The 19,157-nt window shown below is 45.9% G+C and overlaps 3 protein-coding genes across 4 annotated transcripts in view; all 3 read right to left on the minus strand.

Annotated features, from left to right (window-relative positions):
• Window positions 1-319: 319 nt before the first annotated feature.
• Window positions 320-10,245, minus strand: PAICS (phosphoribosylaminoimidazole carboxylase and phosphoribosylaminoimidazolesuccinocarboxamide synthase). 2 transcript variants are annotated; one of them, XM_072123977.1, is made up of 10 exons: window positions 10,127-10,245; window positions 9,922-9,961; window positions 8,928-9,125; window positions 3,196-3,374; window positions 2,939-3,118; window positions 2,737-2,850; window positions 2,566-2,649; window positions 1,518-1,698; window positions 625-783; window positions 320-541 (listed from the first exon to the last, which is right to left on the minus strand). In XM_072123977.1, the coding sequence occupies exons 2-10, from the start codon at window positions 9,935-9,937 to the stop codon at window positions 375-377; spliced, it is 1,278 nt and encodes a 425-aa protein (XP_071980078.1). In that variant the 5' UTR covers window positions 9,938-9,961; window positions 10,127-10,245; the 3' UTR covers window positions 320-374. The 2 variants fall into 2 exon arrangements, with proteins under 2 accessions (XP_071980078.1, XP_071980087.1); XM_072123986.1 differs by lacking the exon at window positions 10,127-10,245 and adding an exon at window positions 10,071-10,094.
• LOC140077085 (uncharacterized) lies at window positions 3,409-5,813 on the minus strand. Its single transcript, XM_072123963.1, has 2 exons — window positions 4,511-5,813; window positions 3,409-4,050 (listed from the first exon to the last, which is right to left on the minus strand). The coding sequence occupies exons 1-2, from the start codon at window positions 5,755-5,757 to the stop codon at window positions 3,999-4,001; spliced, it is 1,299 nt and encodes a 432-aa protein (XP_071980064.1). The 5' UTR covers window positions 5,758-5,813; the 3' UTR covers window positions 3,409-3,998.
• A 7,334-nt stretch (window positions 10,246-17,579) lies between the features above and the next one.
• LOC140125444 (uncharacterized) overlaps window positions 17,580-19,157 on the minus strand; it is a 33,360-nt gene continuing 31,782 nt past the window's right edge. Inside the window, exon 17 of the mRNA XM_072144504.1 lies at window positions 17,580-18,172. Within this exon, the coding sequence (XP_072000605.1) occupies window positions 18,006-18,172 (167 nt within the window). The 3' untranslated portion in view covers window positions 17,580-18,005. The remainder of the gene's footprint in view (window positions 18,173-19,157) is intronic.

Below are 19,157 nucleotides of genomic sequence, written 5' to 3' on the forward strand. Positions count from 1 at the left end.
GTAGCACCTGATGTATATCAGACTGGGGTTCTATTTTGTCTGCCTTTTAAAGATTCTACAATGAGGGGCTCTAGTTGAGCCCTAAATTCCATTGTAAGCCAAGCCATTAAGCCCTGATACCCACAAAACGAGTTCAGTCCAAGAAACTTGCCCAGTCCACTTGCAAGATTTCCGGAACTGAAAGGACATTGCCGAGTTCAGGAAATCCTGCAAGCACATTGAGTTTCTTGGACCAAAACCTCACTTGTGGGCAAGAGGCTTTAGACATTAAACCTCCACCTCAGCAAATCCCAAGAGAACATAAACCATGACGCATAAATCTAGAAAAAGCAACAGTTTAATGGCAATGAAAGATGGTGTGATATGGGGCACAGTTACATGCTGCACTCTCGGAGCTTGGCGTCGGCCTGCTTGAGGGAAATCCATGTATTCAGAGTACAAGAGCGCAGCTTGGACCAGATGAGGTGATTGTTCAATCCAAAAATCTGTGCCGCAAACTGAGCCGCCGCCTCTGGAGATAAAACCGTTGAACATCCAAGACCTGCAGGAGAAACAAGGCAGAACATAGTCACTTGTCCGTCATAGAGACCATTACAAGACAAGATTTTCTAGGGATTCTCTTACCACTGGGCATCCGCAGAGATGACCACACATCCTGTGCTCCCCAATCTGCAGTCAGGGGAGGACAGTTGATAACTGGATAAGCCGTGTTTCCAGACATGACAGGACCCAGGCCATTGCTTCTACCAGCCACAGCAACAAAAACTGTAGGGATTCCATCTCCTAAGAAATAATACAAGTCCATGTAAGTATAAGAAGCAATGTACAGCCAGCTCTTAAGGAAAGGAAGGTTATTCTAGATAAGAAAGTGGCTGCCTAAACCCCTAAAATGGAGGAGCACCTCCCGATGGGTTGTTTGATATACGTTTATTAGTAGCTACACTATAATCTCACACAACTGTGGCACCATTTTCTGAAAACACCAACCGCGTTTAAGGAATCCTGGAGATTGCAGAATTTGGGAACAGTCAGTTTGCTCACTATTAGAGTTTTAGGTATTTGCAAGATAAAAACCAAGGACAGAGTTTTTACTTGAGAAATATATTATAAAATGTGCGCAGGACATCTTACAAACACCATACTTGAAGTGGTGCGCAGGATTGAAACGTACCACAATTACTTTTGTCTCACTAAATTGGTGTCAAAAGTAGCAATATGGGATCCAGAATTTAAAGGGCATCTACCACTAAGACGAAGGGCTGTATGCAAATGAGCCTGTGGGGCTCCAGGCTCCTTAGTTTTTAATGGAGCCTGGAGCCCCTCAGGTTCATTTGCATACAGTCCTTCATCCTGGAGGTAGATGCCCTTTAAGAGAAGTTGCAGATTCTGAATGCATGCCACGCTCTGGACCCATAATTCTGCAGCGTCCATGAATCTTTTATTTGGTTTCAATTTTATCCCATACAGGAAAGTGTTCAATCAAAACTTGGTTACAACAGTTTGGAAGCCTTGTTCACCTTCATACTCTGCCTTTATTCTCAGTGTTTCATCAGGTCCTTTGTGGGCAGAGGTCACCCGCAGCTCACATGGAATGCTGTAGTTGGCACAGGATTTCTTAATTTTCTCACAGTGCACAAGATCAGAAATGGACCCCATCAACACCACCACTCGTCCTTGGTTTGCGCTTGTCAGGAGCAGCTGAGAAAAGACGTTGAAGGAGACATTACCCAGAATTGAGCAAATATGACATATTACTAGTTGGCTTAGATTTTAGCTACAGTTTGCATTTAGATTCTGAAGACCTGGGGATCAAAATCTACACCTCGTACAGCACTGTGCTACATTAAATCTGCAATCCGCAGTGTCATACAAATACACACAATATGTAACCTATAGAGACTGCCTTAGGCTAATTGCACAGAGAAGTGTCCCAGGTTAGCACTGCCCTCTCTGCAGAGAGCCAGGCCATTATTAATCAGGCAAAATATAGGAGATGCCCATCATCTCGTGCAGCGACCACCCTGCCAGGTCCCTTTACAGTGACAGTTTAAGAATTTAATATTGTGTCTTAGGTTCTGCCAGTCTTAACCCACCAGTCATTTGCTGCACCAGATTTATCACAGTAATAAATTCTGGTGCACCGTTCCGTTCCTACCGTAGACTTCCATTTTGTTGGTCTTAACTGTGCGCCACATTTTTTGGTGCATAGACTATTTCTAGTAGACCACAAACCTTTTCCGAAGGTTCCAGAGTGGTCGGAAAGTAGCAAAAAGATGGTCATAAAGCGTTGATATAAGTGGCGCAATGAATTTTAGACTTTAAGAAAAAAAAAAAAATCCTCTAGATCTCTGACAATGGAGGCAGTGATCTAGCCCAAAATTGTGCAGCCAGGTCACTCGCCCCATTATGGTCATGTGCACAAGGCCTTAAGCACTGACCTGTAACACAGCACCTCCAAGTGCTATGGCTGGTGGTGTAGAGATCCCTACCAAGTGATTGTCTGGTGGAACAGACTTTCAATAACCGAATGTCAGAAACCAGGAATATACAAAAATTCTGCGATACCTCCACTCTGTCTGCAACCCATTCAAAGTTCCTCTTCACCATCTGCATGGCTTCGGGAGTGATTTCCTTTAGATCCCGGTAGGTCTAGAGAGAAGTTACAAGTAACAAGTTACCCACAACTATCCAGTCAGATCTTCTCACCGGGTTATACGTAGAAGGTGGGATAAATACCTGTTTATCCTTCTGCTGGGTCTTATCTCCTGCAGGCCACAGGCGCCACGAGTCATTATCAATCACATCAGCCAGGACAATCTCTTTTTTGGTCACATCCACACCAAACTCAATCTAAAATGTTACAGTAGTTTATACATTATAACATGGAGACAGATGTCTGACCAGTACATCTATACCCCCACCCATAGCAGTGTCCTACCTTCATGTCCACTAGCGTGCAGTCCTGAGTAGCCCAGGCCTTTTCCAGAATCTCAAAGATTGCCACGGTGGAGTGACACATGATGTCCACCTCCGTCTGGCCAATCACAAGGCCGGCGCAGTTCATTTTGGTGGAGATCAGTTGCTCTTCAGACCACTGAGGATCATTATTGGCGTCATCCTGAACCACAAAGAGAAGAGGGACACAATAACGACCAGAACTGGAATCCATGACTGGCCTAGAGGGAAGGGACAAACCTTAAAAAACATCTCGACTTTTGGAGGATAAAATTTGTATCCCTCAGGGACCCCAGGATTTCTTTTCAGGAAGGAGCCTGTGGCGATTCTCCTGCACACCCACTCTATGGGGATCATCTCACAGTGGGTGGCAATGAATGCGGCCGCACTGCTCTTCTTCACAAAAGCAGTCTTGATGCCTAGGGAAGAAAGAATGAATTAGTTACTCACCGGTAATTCCATTTCCATTAGTCCACCATGACGGCCCACCTGGAGGATGCCCCTTGACCTCTGTAGGGACAGGAAGAAGAGAGGTTAAATTCCCCTCCCCGCATCCTCCCGCCAGTGACTTCAAAATAACCACACTGAGGAAGATGCAACAATGATTTATTTATATGTTTTCATCACATACAGTTTCATCATTGTGAATACCACATAACCTATAACAAGCAAGGGAGGGAAACTATAGGCCGTCATGGTGGACTAATGGAAATGGAATTACCGGTGAGTAACTAATTCATTCTTTCCACTTCGTCCCCCATGACGGCCCACCTGGAGACTTACAATATGAGTAGTCTTTTAGGGAGGGATCACTGCTTGAAGCACTTTTCTCCCGAAGGACAGATCCTCCGAGGAGGGCAAGTCAAGTCTATAGTGTTTAGAGAAGGTAGAAGAGGAAGTCCAAGTTGCTGCTTTGCAGATCTGTTCTAAGGAGGCCCCTCTTTTCTCTGCCCAGGAGGTGGATACGGCTCTTGTGGAATGTGCCCTTATTCCTGATGGTACTGGAATCTCTTGGATGTCGTAACAAGAAGATATCGCCATCCTTAGCCATCTAGCGATGGTTGCCTTGGACGCCTTCCTCCCCTTATTTTTCCCCTGGAATTGGAGAAATAGGTTAGAATCAACTCGCCAGGATTCAGTTATTTCCAAGTATCTAACGACAGAACGTCTTACATCTAGAGTGTGCCATTCGCGTTCCCTTTCTGAGGACGGATTCTTGCAGAAGGAAGGTAATATGATCTCTTGACCTCTATGGAACTCCGAGACCACCTTTGGGATGAAATTTGGGTCCAGTGTGAGAATAATTCTATCATCAAGAACCCTCATATAGGGTTCCTTGATAGAAATTGCCTGGAGTTCACCTAGTCTCCTTGCTGAGGTGATTGCTACCAGAAAAACTGTTTTCAGAGTCAGGTTTTTTACACTAGCAGAAGAAATTGGTTCAAAAGGCTGCTTAATTAAAGCATTTAAGACCAGAGAAAGATCCCATGAAGAAGTCCTTTTAAGGACCTGGGGTTTTAATCTAGAGGCTGCTAGAATGAATCTTTTCACCCACCTGTGCTCGATGAGGGGTTGATCGAAGAACGCACTTAGGGCTGATACCTGGACCTTTAAAGTACTTGTGGAAAGTCCCAACTCCAAACCCTTTTGAAGGAAGTTAAGAACCTGCAAGATATTGGGATTAGATTGACATGGTGGGTTATCTGCACAGAAAGAACAAAACTTTTTCCAAATCTTGTGATAAATGGCAAAAGTGACAGGTTTTCTACTTGCCTTCAGGGTGTTTATAACAGCAGAGGATAGTCCTTGGGACTTCATATAGTCCGATTCAGGATCCATGCTGATAACTGGAGTCTTCCTGGATCTGGATGGGATATTGGACCCTGTACCAGGAGATCTTCTGACACTGGTAGTATGACTGGGTCCTGAGTGGACATCCGCTTCAGAATCGGGTACCAGCTCTTTTTGGGCCAATTTGGGCACACAAATATGGTCTGTGTCTTCTCTAGATAAATTTTCTCCAATACTCTGGCGATCAGGGGAATAGGGGGGAAGGCGTAGGCGAGAGTGGTGTTCCAAGAGTGGGAGAATGCATCCAGACGATCTTTTGTCTCCCCTTTTTCTAAGGAAAAAAAGTGTCGACACTTGGAGTTTCTTTTTGTCGCAAACAAGTCTATTTGAGGTTCTCCCCAAAGAGAGGATAGATACTGGAATATCTCCTCTTTTATGCACCACTCGTTGGGAAGTATTTTCCTTCGGCTGAGGAAATCCGCCCTGGTGTTCTCTGTTCCCTTTAGATGGGTAGCCGAGATTGATAGGACATGGTCCTCTGCCCACAAAAATATTTGTCTTGTTAAAGACATCAGTAATGGGGATCTGGTTCCCCCTTGCCTCTTCAGGTATGATACTGTCGTGGTGTTGTCGGACAGTATCAACACGTGATGTCCTGCCAATTGAGCAGTGTTTGAACTGAGCACTTCCCAAACCGCCCTTAGTTCTCGATAGTTGGACGACCTTCTGGAGATCTCCTCTGTCCAGGAGCCCTGCGTCAACTTTTGAGGAAGCACTGCTCCCCAACCGCTCTTGCTGGCGTCTGTCTGTATGGTGATATACGGACTGTTCCTCCAGAAGATTCCCCTGTCTAGATTTGTGTCCATCAGCCACCACTTGAGATCTTCCTTGACTGACGCGGGGATTGATACCTTTTTGTCCAGTCCCTTCGAACTCCTGTTCCAGGATCTTAGAACCCATTTCTGGAGAGCTCGAGTATGGGCTTGGCACCAGGCCACTGAGGAGATGCATGCTGTTAATAGTCCTAGGACCTTCATAGCACCCCTGATGGAGATAAGAGACCTTCTCCGGAACCTTCTTAACTCCTCCTTGATATGAGCCCTTTTTTCCTGTGGAAGGAATGACATTTGTAAGCATGAGTTTAAATTTACTCCCAGGAATTTCTTTACTGTGGCTGGTGATAGATCTGATTTTGGGTAATTTATGATCCAGCCCAGTCTTTCTAAAGTTCCTATTGTGATGTTTCTTGAGGAAATTAGGTTCTGTTTGTTTTGTCCAATAACCAGCAGGTCGTCTAGATATGGAATAATCAGTATGTCCTGCTGTCTTAGGAACGCCACCACCTCTATCATCACCTTGGTGAAGGTTCTGGGGGCTGAAGATATGCCAAAGGGGAGTGCACGAAATTGAAAATGTAACGTGGAACCCCCCGGAGAAAAAACAGAGAACCTTAGGAACTTTTGTGAAGACGGGTGAATGGGGACGTGATAATATGCGTCCTTTAGGTCTATAGTGCACATTACAGCATTTTTGTGGATAATGTGGGTGGCAGACCTTACCGACTCCATCCTGAACTTGTTGTAGACGATGAAGTCGTTGAGTCGTTTCAGGTTGATTATCAGCCTGTTCGATCCGTTCGGCTTCTTTACAAGAAAAAGAGAAGAATAAAATCCTTGCTTTTCTTGTTCCTGAGGAACCTGGGAAATAACTCCAGAAGACAATAAAGATGATATTTCTTGCCAGATTAGATAGTGGGACATTTCTGATGTATGGGGAGAGGGTGGTAGGTAACTGGTAGGAGGAAGCTTCTTGAAGTCTATCTTGTATCCCTGAAGAAGGATGTCTAGAACCCAAGGATTTGAGGTGATTTTTAACCATTCCTCTCTGAACTTCAATAATCTTCCTCCTACTATGGCGTCACTGTTTTTTGTTTCTGTTGGGATCGGATGATGTTGAAAAGAGAAACCCTTTACCTTTTCCTCCTTTCGGGTAGCTCCAGCGACCCCTTTTCCCCTTATCTTTGTATTCTTCTCTTTGGCTTTTAAAGTCCCGAAAGGGCTGCTTCCTGGGTATTGGCTTATTCTCCGGGAAACCCTTTCTCTTATCTGATGCCCTTTCCAAGATGGTGTCAAGTTCAGGGCCAAAGACAAATTCGCCTGAAAAGGGAAGACCACATAGCTTTGTTTTTGAGCGGATATCCCCACTCCACTGCTTCAGCCACAGCGCCCTTCTTGAAGCATTTGTCAGGGCTCCTTCTTTTGAAGAGAATCGTACACCTTCAGCTGCTGCGTCTGCTAAGAAGGACGTTGCTGATTTTAATAGAGGGAAATTCTCCAAAATTGTAGTTCTGGGAGTTCCTTCTTTAATATGAGATTCGAGCTCATTTAGCCAATATAGGAGATTCCTCGCGACTGAGGTGGCCGTTAAATTTGATTTCAGACCCCACATGGATGTTTCCCAAGCTTTTTTCAGCAGAGAGTCAGATTTTCTGTCCATGGGGTCTCTAAGCTGCGCTGCGTCCTCAAACGGCAGGTCTGTCTTCCTTACTATTTTAGTGACCTGCACATCCACTTTGGGACAGGAATCCCATAATTTAGAGTCTTCAGGCTCAAAGACCAATCTCTTCCTAAAGTTTTTTGATATAAGGATCCTCTTCTCTGGTTCCTTCCACTCTTCGTACACTAACTCTTTGAGGGTGTCATTTAAGGGAAACACCCTCTGGCGCTTTGCTTTTAACCCACCAAACAGCTCATCTTCTCTAGATTGGGGTACGACCACATCCTCAATTTCTAATGTCTGTCTGATGGCCTTCAATAAATCATCCAATTCATCTATTGGGAAAAGATGTCTGGATTCAGTAGATTTTACAAAATCCTGGGGATTTAAGGAGTCTTCCGTCTCTATTACAGAACAAGAAGGAGTCTCTGAATCACTTCCTGCCTCGGATGGTGACGACCCCAGTTCCAATCTGGGCTTTTTACACGGGGGAGCCCTAGATGTAGCAGCGGCAATAGATGAGACCACCTTCTCTTCTATGAACCCTTTGAGCTCGTCTAGGAAGGATGATTTCTCCTCTCGCATGAAGTTATCAATACATACTTTACATATTGGTTTCTTATATGAATCTGGCATAGAATGGTTACACATGTTACATTTTCTGGTCCTGGTTTTATCCGATTTCTCGGGTCTTTCAGGCCTGCTAGCCTTATCCCCCTTCTCCTCCTTGCCTTTCCCCTTAGACCCCAGGTCTTTTTCCTAAAAGGCAAATATAGGAGACTAATAACCCACAACATTGCATACATAGTGGCAATATCCCCTGCAATTAGCCCACTTACAGATACTGGAGGGTGCAGGAAGATTGGGTTAACTTCGTCAGTCATAGTAGACAGCGGAAGATTTAGATGCAGATACTGGAGCCGTAGTCACTTGAACAACTAGACCTCAGATCATAGTGATCTACCTGCTTTAAATACCTTAATGGGGAGCCCATCCCCCTTAGAAGCGGCTACCGGTCCGCGTCCCACGGCTCCCAGTGATGCTGCGCGGTTTCCCCGATCACTTCCGGTCGCGGCCGGAAGTCGTCATCAGACTACGGGCTGCTGGGAAATGTAGTTTTCTTCAGCCGCGCGCGCGTGTAATCAGAGTTGCGGCGCGGCGGCCAGACAACGGACCCCTGGACGGCTACAAGGAGGACCAGGATCGACCGAGAGCCGGGGCCGCCGGGATTTCGCCGTGGACGGCATACCCGTGAGTGATTCTTCGTCCCCCCCCCCCACCTGGAGGAGAGAGGACACCTCTCTATGACCTGCCTCGGTAGGGACAGGAAGAACACTGGCGGGAGGATGCGGGGAGGGGAATTTAACCTCTCTTCTTCCTGTCCCTACAGAGGTCAAGGGGCATCCTCCAGGTGGGCCGTCATGGGGGACGAAGTGGAAAATATGTATAATATTTGGGGGAAGTTGAATGTCTGGTCTCAATAGGGGGGGGGGGGGTCTTTTGGAGAGGTTTCAATGTATCCGATGCCCATACATGTGATCTGCAATGTACCTCACTATGGAGACATGATGGAAGGTGCTGCATCATACAGCCTGGAGGAGGGGAGTCTCCCAGGTTTATGTCTGTACCCACAGTATGTTCCTATATAATACATACATACATATTCTATACCAGACGTCACTCACCAGCTTCTTGCAGTAGTTTGAAGATACAGCTGGTAGTGTTGTTGGAGATGGAAGCCTTCCCCTCCATGTGGTCCTTCCGCGCTGCATTCCCTGCAGTGATCTGGTCCTTGGACAGCATGAGTACACAGCCAGGGTGGTCCGGCAGCTCATACACCTCCTTAGTTTTACCTTCATTCAGCTTCTTGCCAAGTCTTAGTTCTTTAAGGGAAAAGAAATAAGGAATTTATTAGAATGTAGAAAATAACACTGCATGTACCCAATGATTATATGTACACAAGATTACCCCAGAGAGGAGCCACAGAGCAATGTGCAAATCAGGGAGTTGTAGATTAACATTATCAAATAGACCAGCAGAGGGTGCTGAGGACAGGACTCCATGCATCACAGCGATATACGATGCAAGGATCCCCTCTATAATCAGTTTGGCGCTATTTGAGGGAGCAGGAAATCTCTATCACATCACTGCGATGCTCCTGTTCATTTTTTGAGCCTTAATGTCCATTATTATGATGCGTGTCACTCTTTGACACAGAGGAAAGTTCATTTTTAAATGTAAAAAAATAAAATTCCCTTCAAATCCTGTAACATCACGTTCATCACTCATGTGACTCTGCTGCAGCCAATCACAGGTCTCACAGACTACCATTGAGGCCGGTGAGTGAATAGGTCAGTAAAGGGCCTAATATACAGTTTCTGTGACTTATCAAGGTTTTATGAATATGAAAACCTCATTTACGTGTAGATTTGGCAAAAAGACAAGACCAAGGATTTGAAGAATCGCCAATTAAGTTGAGAAATCACAACCGTACAAGGGATATGACGTGGGGCAGAACCAGAGACACACAGAAATCCCCCAATATTATATTAACCACTTACACACTAGTAAGAATGAGGCCAGTACATAAGAGCCTGCATGTATACATCTGCATGTATAGCAGGGGCCCCCTTCACCCAAATGGGTGCCCAGGACACATGGCAGCACGTGTGCACTCACCTGCGCTGGATTCCATCTTGCTGGCCGTCAGTCTGTCTGTCTAAACACAGAAAGAGAGAAGGATCAGAGAAGATGCGCATGTAGTAGCAGCGGCGCAGTGATGCATGCCGGGAGTTGTAGTGCACTTTATAAGCAGCTCCGGGGCCTACAGCACAGAGACAGCGCGGAGAACGACAACTAGTGACGGCCACATGGCGGCTCTTACCCGGCACCAGGGAGAAGACGTACCAGAGCCGCAGGCAGAGAACACACACAGCACCTGACCAGCGGCCGCGCTCCAATAAGGAAGCTTCAGCCCCCGCCCACTCCTGCCGACCAATCACAAGCGCCGCCAAAATACTCATTACCATATCACCAGAGATTAACTCCATCACCACCGAGATGACGTTATTAGGAAAAACGCAGTCACGCGCGCAGGTGGCGTTGCGTTTTTTGTTGCATCCTCTCACACACATAAGATATCATTTGCATCTTGCTTTTTGAAATACGATTCTTGTTGAAATGTCTTTACATGGTTTTTTCTCCATTGCGTTTTTTAAAGTCTGCTTTTGTGAGGTGGGTTTTTCATTGCACTTTTCAAAGCGTTTGCGTTTTTTTTTAAACGCCTGTGTTTGTGGACTTATGCAATTACATGGACCAACAGCAGGGAGAACAAGATCACCGCGTTTTTACAAATTGCAGGAGACACAGATGTATTCAAATAAAATACATCAAGCACTGCGTCTTGAAAACGCAACCAAAAATTTTAAAAAAAAACACACATTAACCCTTACAGGACGTTTTATTGTTGCGTTTGTTTTTTCTTTCTTTCCAAAAGCGATAACTTTTTTTATTTTTAATTTTACAGAAATGTGCATAAGGTCCAAAATGTGCATAAGGTCCAAACGTACGTAGATTTAACAAAAAAATAAATGTTTTATTTAGCCAAATTCTGAGGCCAATATTTTTTTCACAATTTGGTGTACAGAGGTGATGTAAGTTGTCATTTATGTGCTGGCGTTGTAACTTGTATGAATTTGGGGCCTAAATGACAGTTTGATCATTTTTATTCAAATACTCATGAATGGAAATATGGCAAAAAAGTGGTGATTCAGTCATTTCCTATTACGTTTTTCACGGCCAAGAATAATCTTTTTTCTATTTTAATAGAACGGCATTTTGGGATGTGGTGATACCTATCATGTTTCTGATTTTTACTATTTATTTATTTTTATATGTGTTCTAGGGAAAGGTGGGGTGATTTAAACTTAAGTTTTAAAAATATTTTTTACATTTTTTTTCTATTATTTACTACCCTCTAGGGTACTTTAACCGTGCAGGGTCTGATTGCTCATGCTATATACTGCAATACTACATTTTTTATCCAGATGCTCGATGTCTCGACATTTTATTGCTGATGGTTATTTTATTGAGGGGAGGCTGCTGGACATTTTATTAATAAGGGAAGGCTGCTGATGGATATTTTGTTAATAAGGGGAGTCTGCTGCTGGACATTTTATTGAGGGGAAGCTGCTGATGGATATTTTATGAAGGAGAAGCAGCCAGACATCTTTTTATTGAGGGAAGGCTGATGCCAGAAATATTATCAATGAGAGGAAGCTGCTACCACAAATTTTATTAATGAGGATAGGCTGCTGCCAAACACACTTCAGTAATGAGGATAGGCTGCTGCCAAACACACTTCAGTAATGAGGATAGGCTGCTGCCGGACATCTTATTAATGAGAAGAGGCTGATGCCGGACGTTTTGTTTATGAGGGGAGGCTGCTTACGGTCACTTTATTAATAAGGGGAGGCCGCTACTGCGTAACAGGCTCCTATTTTATTAGCACATGTAGACTTCCGAGGTGCCTCATCTGCAACATGTAGTCTCCATTGATTAAAGAACAGCAATTACTGTTGCAAATAGAAATATTCTGAATGCATTGTCTGAAGGTTACAGCAATCACCAATCAGTAGGACTTGTACATGACTTTGCTTTGAATGACCTCAGCACATCTGCAGCCACAGGACATCACTAGTCTCTCACACTGCTCTTGTGGGATTTTGGTCCACTCCTACAGTTCTGGGACTGTCGTGGGTTTCTTTGCCTAAACTTTGTCACCAGAGGTTTTCTATTGGGTTTAAGATGAGGACTCTGAGATGGCTATTCTATAGATCTATTGTTTTTCTCCTGCCATCCCAGGCAGTTGGGAGAATGTCCTTGCATGTAGCGGGTTTGCCCCGCAGCCTGGTCCCAGCCCCGACTGCATCTGTAGAGCTGAGACCCGGAGGCAGGATCAGATCCGGCTGCTTCCACACGCAGTGTTTTTGTTCTTTGGAGGCAGTTCCTCCCCTTGGTGGACCCGTCCCCCCTGGAGAAGAAGAATGAATGATGTAAAGGAGAGCAACAAGTTTTTTTTGTTTAATACCCAGGAAGGGGGAGGGGCCACAATATAAGGGAGGATGGAGAGCACGAGGCCTCAATATAAAGAGGATGGAGACCACAATATGAAGAGGATGGAGGAGGGAGGCCACAATATGAGGTGGATGGAGGACAGGAGGCTAACATATAAAGGGAATGGGGGACAAGGGGCTACAATGAGAAGGGGAGGAAGAAATGGGCCACAATATAAGAAAAGGAGGCGGTAGGAGTACAGAAAGTATTATAGATAAGCATGGGGAGATAAATAAAGGTGGTAGAACAAAAGTAAAGGGAGGATGAAATTAAAAAGTTTGTATTATATGTTACTGAGTTGCATGATATGTGTTCATAGGGGGGTTAGCCAAAGAAAAGGGGAATTATACTATATGGGGTCATTAAGACCTATATTATACTGTCGGGGGGCGGGATAGTGGGAGCGCTCTGTGTAGCGCTATATAAATAAAGGAATTATTATTAGTTTTCAAATTGTTGGCTGATTGAGAGTAGAATGCAAGGAAAGAGCCATCTGTTATTGCATTCACTCTAGCAGTTAGCTGTATGAGAGGTCCCACTCCTGCTGCAGAAAAGTTTCCCCAAACCATGACACTTCTGCCACCACCTTTCACTGACTTCTTTAAACACCTTGGGTTTAATCTTTCGATTTTTTCCATCAGACTCAAATAAACTTAACTTGCTTTACTTATTAAAATGAACTGTGGACACCTCTGTCCTCTGTCCACACAACATGCTCCTCAACAAAGGTGAGTCTAGGCTTTTGATTATTTCTGCTAATGAGAGGTTTGGTCACTGCAGAAATAATCAAAAGCCTAGACTCACCTTTGTTGAGGAGCATGTTGTGTGGACAGAGGTTTTTAGTCCATATGCTTTTGAAGAAAATCTACCATTATGCATGATAAACCAGGGAGACTAAGTCATAGATCCAGGTACCAAGACTGTGGTAATCTACAAGATGTCCGGCGCTCCGGGTTGCGAATTATTCACGCCCCCACATGCTGGGAGAGGGGGGCGACATCATGCGAGGGGAGTGAATTTACACCTCCAGTGTGATAGATGCCTCTCTCTCCCATGTTGGAGGTGATGTCACGAAGGGGGCGTGCATAATTAGCATCCCAAAGCGCCAGACAACTTGTCCCCGCGCTCTGTGCTGGTTTTCTTTTTTCTAGGTGTGTCAAGATTAGAGAAGAGGGATCAAGTTGAAGAGGAGCGTAGGTAAATACTTGTAGAGTTTTTTACTTTTTAAAAAAGGTAGATTTCTTTTAAGGAAATTAGCACCGGATCTTTTGGCCAGTGCCCCGAATCTCCTCGGGTCAGCAGATCATCTGCCCGGGAGATTCCTTCCTCCTCTCATCAAGATCTGTGTCTGAGGACATAGATCGTGATGAGAAGGAGTGCAGGCGCTGCTTTCCCCTGCAAATACCTAGCCTCCGAGAGTTCCAGAGGCTGAAGGACATGACCTGCCGGGGAAAGCAGTGCACACAGAGAGAGAGCTGCATCAGTGAGGTGAGAAACATGATGGGGACTAGGGAAGGGGGAGAACATTGTGGGCATTGTGGGGCACATTACTTACTGGGGGGACTGTGTGGGGCACATTACTTACTGGGGGGCTGTGTGTGCACATTATTTACTGGGGGTCTGTGTGTGAGCACATTACTTACTGGGGGGCTGTGTGGGGCACATTACTTACTGGGGGGCTGTGTGTGAGCACATTACTTACTTACTGGGGGGACTGTGTGGGGCACATTACTTACTGGGGGGCTGTGTGGGCACATTATTTACTGGGGGGACTGTGAGGCACATTATTTACTGGGGGGCTGTGTGGGCACATTACTTATTGGGGGACTGTGTGGGGCACATTACTTACTGGGGGGACTGTGTGGGGCACATTACTTACTGGGGGGACTGTGTGGGGCACATTACTTACTGGGGGGACTGTGTGGGGCACATTACTTACTGGGGGGACAGTGTGTGGGCACATTACTTACTGGGGGGACTGTGTGGGGCACATTACTTACTGGGGAGCTGTGTGAGGCACATTACTTACTGGGGGGCTGTGTGTGAGGACATTACTTACTGGGGGGCTGTGTGAGGACATTACTTACTGGGGGGCTGTGTGTGAGGCACATTACTTACTGGGGGGCTGTGTGTGGGCACATTACTTACTGGGGGGACTGTGTGGGGCACATTACTTACTGGGGGGGACTGTGTGGGGCACATTACTTACTGGGGGGACTGTGTGGGGCACATTACTTACTGGGGGGACTGTGTGGGGCACATTACTTACTGGGGGGACTGTGTGGGGCACATTACTTACTGGGGGGACTGTGTGGGGGCACATTACTTACTGGGGGGACTGTGTGGGCACATTATTTACTGGGGGGACTGTGTGGGGCACATTATTTACTGGGGGGGCTGTGTGGGCACATTATTTACTGGGGGGACTGTGTGGGCGCATTATTTACTGGGGGGACTGGGTGGGCACATTATTTACTGGGGGGCTGTGTGGGGCACATTATTTACTGGGCGGACTGTGTGGGGCACATTATTTTCTGGGGGGACTGTGTGGGGCACATTATTTACAGGGGGGCTGTGTGAGGCACATTATTTACTGGGGGGGCTGTGTGAGGCACATTATTTACTGGGGGGACTGTGTGGGGCACATTATTTACAGGGGGGACTGTGTGGGGCACATTTACTGGGGGGCTGTGTTGGCACATTATTTACTGGGGGGGCTGTGTGAGGACACTATTTACTGGGGGGCTGTGTGAGGACACTACTTGCTGGGGGGCTGTGTGAGGACACTACTTGCTGGGGGCTGTATGAGGACACTACTTGCTGGGGGGACTGTGTGGGGCACATTACTTACTTACGTTTCCAGTAATACACAAGTGATGGGTAACACGCACCTGGTTTGTTTAAATGCAAGACAAAGTGTGAATGCAGCCTTACAGTATTTGGGGGAGATTGTTACTGGGGGGCTGTGTGTGAGCACATTACTTACTTACTGGGGGGACTGTGTGGGGCACATTACTTACTGGGGGGCTGTGTGGGCACATTATTTACTGGGGGGACTGTGTGAGGCACATTATTTACTGGGGGGCTGTGTGGGCACATTACTTACTGGGGGACTGTGTGGGGCACATTACTTACTGGGGGGACTGTGTGGGGCACATTACTTACTGGGGGGGACTGTGTGGGGCACATTACTTACTGGGGGGACTGTGTGTGGGCACATTACTTACTGGGGGGACTGTGTGGGGCACATTACTTACTGGGGGGACTGTGTGGGTACATTACTTACTGGGGAGCTGTGTGAGGCACATTACTTACTGGGGGGCTGTGTGTGAGGACATTACTTACTGGGGGGCTGTGTGAGGACATTACTTACTGGGGGGCTGTGTGTGAGGCACATTACTTACTGGGGGGCTGTGTGTGGGCACATTACTTACTGGGGGGACTGTGTGGGGCACATTACTTACTGGGGGGGACTGTGTGGGGCACATTACTTACTGGGGGGACTGTGTGGGGCACATTACTTACTGGGGGGACTGTGTGGGGCACATTACTTACTGGGGGGACTGTGTGGGGCACATTACTTACTGGGGGGACTGTGTGGGGCACATTACTTACTGGGGGGACTGTGTGGGGCACATTACTTACTGGGGGGACTGTGTGGGGGCACATTACTTACTGGGGGGACTGTGTGGGGGCACATTACTTACTGGGGGGACTGTGTGGGGGCACATTACTTACTGGGGGGACTGTGTGGGCGCATTATTTACTGGGGGGACTGTGTGGGCACATTATTTACTGGGGGGACTGTGTGGGGCACATTATTTACTGGGGGGGCTGTGTGGGCACATTATTTACTGGGGGGACTGTGTGGGCGCATTATTTACTGGGGGGACTGGGTGGGCACATTATTTACTGGGGGGACTGTGTGGGCACATTACTGGGGGGCTGTGTGGGGCACATTATTTACTGGGCGGACTGTGTGGGGCACATTACTTTCTGGGGGGACTGTGTGGGGCACATTATTTACAGGGGGGCTGTGTGAGGCACATTATTTACTGGGGGGGCTGTGTGAGGCACATTATTTACTGGGGGGACTGTGTGGGGCACATTATTTACAGGGGGGACTGTGTGGGGCACATTTACTGGGGGGCTGTGTTGGCACATTATTTACTGGGGGGGCTGTGTGAGGACACTATTTACTGGGGGGCTGTGTGAGGACACTACTTGCTGGGGGGCTGTGTGAGGACACTACTTGCTGGGGGCTGTATGAGGAAACTACTTACTGGGGGGACTGTGTGGGGCACATTACTTACTTACTTACGTTTCCAGTAATACACAAGTGATGGGTAACACGCACCTGGTTTGTTTAAATGCAAGACAAAGTGTGAGTGCAGCCTTACAGTATTTGGGGGAGATTGTTAGGGGCGGCAACAGGATAACACTGCCAGGGAACAAGATGTAGGGACAATGAGGAACATAAGATGTGGTGATGGGGATTTCTCCTTTGTTCTCTGTAGCTGTATATACCAGAAGTAACCTTGTTATTGGCACAAGCACATGTGAGGGGGTTATGTACAGGAGGGGGCATTACTGAAAGTGCAATACAAGTGCATTGGGGCCCGTGCCCCAAATCTTTTACCACCCTAGCAACGCCCCTGCCCTGCTGGTCCCATAATCACACTGAATACCAAACTGACGATCATTACTTGTCTTCTTTTTTTATCATTTTAATTTTCCTTTTATTGTTTTGTCATTGTTTGTACTATACTCTCCCCACTCCATCTATACAGTGCAACCTGCTTGCAAATGCACTACAACCGATTCAACCCAAAATTCTGCAAGGAAGGGAGCGCTCAGGTGCACACACGAACCGTGCGCCACATTTATCATGCAGGGTCCAACAGAATTGTGTTGCACAATCATATTAAAGTTGCACCAAAAAACAGTTGGTGCACTCTGTCTGAGCAGTGCAGGGGGTGCCAGATTCATGAAGAACGTGCGCCAGAAATCCTGAATCTAGCACCCCCTGCAGACTACACAGGAAACTGCACATAGTACAGACTGCACAGTTTTTGATAAATGTGGGCCTTTGTGTTGATCTCCAGTGTATATTGTGAGTGCTCACAGTGCAGGGTCCACCTTCCATTTGTTCTAAATCTCTTTAGTTTTGTGCCTTTTGTACTTCTATCTTCTGTAATGTATTTGAACTTCTTACTGAATATACAGCACCATGGAAATAGTGGCGCCCCATAAATGAAAAACTTACAATCTTACAACTGAAAAATAACAACCAATTACCAGCATCCGTTCTCTGTGTAGCAAAATGAAGGGACAACTCAACAGAAGCCGAGCTGTACAGTCTTTATGTCTCTGTCAATGTTACATTACATTTCTATCCCTTTAATTATTTTATTGCAGAAATAAACAATGTATGAACCCAGTCTTATTGATGCCTTAAGACAACTGGGCCTAATATCCTTTGCATCCATCTATTGTTGCTTTACATGTTATTGAGATATTGCCATCATACAGTAAAATTAAGTCATGGACTCCCAATGTAAAAAAACTTTAATACACAATATAACTGAAATCCGTATAAAACTTGAATACACAAGTGGAACAGCAGCTGGGAGTTGTGAGGCTGCGGATCACGTGCTTCTGGCCTTCAGCGCCTCATCCGCCTGTTTCACACAGATCCATTTGTTCAGGGCACAGGAGCGTAGCTTGGACCATAACTGATGATTATTAAGTCCTAAGATATGAGCAGAAAACTGAGCTGCTGCTTCCGGGGATAACACCGTGCAAAATCCGAAATCTAAAAGGTACAAAGAAGTAAAATAAATAAATATCACAAAGAAACACAGCAATTTTTTATTTCAAGTTTAACTAAATTTTTTACAACCTTTTAAAAATAATTAGTACAGATGATAACAGTAAACTTTGTAATATACTTTATTAGAAAATTCTGTTCTTGTGTCCTTCTCTTAAAGGGGTTTTCCCATGAACTAAAGATAGGCCCTATTCATGGGATAGGGCCTAACTTGCTGATCAGTGGGGGTCTCAGTGATGTGATCCCCACAGATTAAAAAAACCAGGGGTCCGTTGGATAATCTCAATGGAGCTGACGTAGATCAGCAAGCGCCACGCTCACCGATCTCCGTCAGCTCTATAGAGATTAATGGAGCAGCACAGTCATGCTTGGTCGTCTGCTCCATTAGTCTGATAGACTCCTCGTTCTTGGAATCTGTGGGGGGGGGGGGGGGTCTCAGTGCTTAGACCCCCACTGATCAGCAAGTCAGGCCCTATCCCCTGCATAGGGCCTAACTTCAGTTTGTGGGAAAACCCCTTTAAGGCCACTCACACGTAAGTGAGTGTGATGCACTCACAGATACAAATACTTGATACTGTAGATCGGGTTCCATCCCAATTAATATAGAAACAGTTATTCAAGCACACAAACATCTTTGGGTTGCAGAAAAGTGACAATGGTTATTGGTGGCTTTACAGGACATAACGTTTTGGCCTAACTTGACCTTTGTCAAACACCAATGCCACCATAGCACTCCATTCCCTGCAGTGCAGCGCTACTGGTTCACCAAAGTTTATGATCTTCATTCTTACTCTACAGGAGGCATTGGCATGTGACAAAGGCTGGGTTTGGCCAAACATTGTAACCTGGAAAGCAAAACATTGTCATTTTCTGCAACCAAAAGATATATGTATTTATTTAAGCAGTTAGTGGATACAAAATAGAAGCCTTATTTGCACAGACAGCTGAGAGGTAAAGGAACCTGATAAGG

Source organism: Engystomops pustulosus, chromosome 1, assembly GCF_040894005.1.
Source record: "Engystomops pustulosus chromosome 1, aEngPut4.maternal, whole genome shotgun sequence".
Classification (NCBI taxonomy): Eukaryota; Metazoa; Chordata; class Amphibia; order Anura; family Leptodactylidae; genus Engystomops; species Engystomops pustulosus.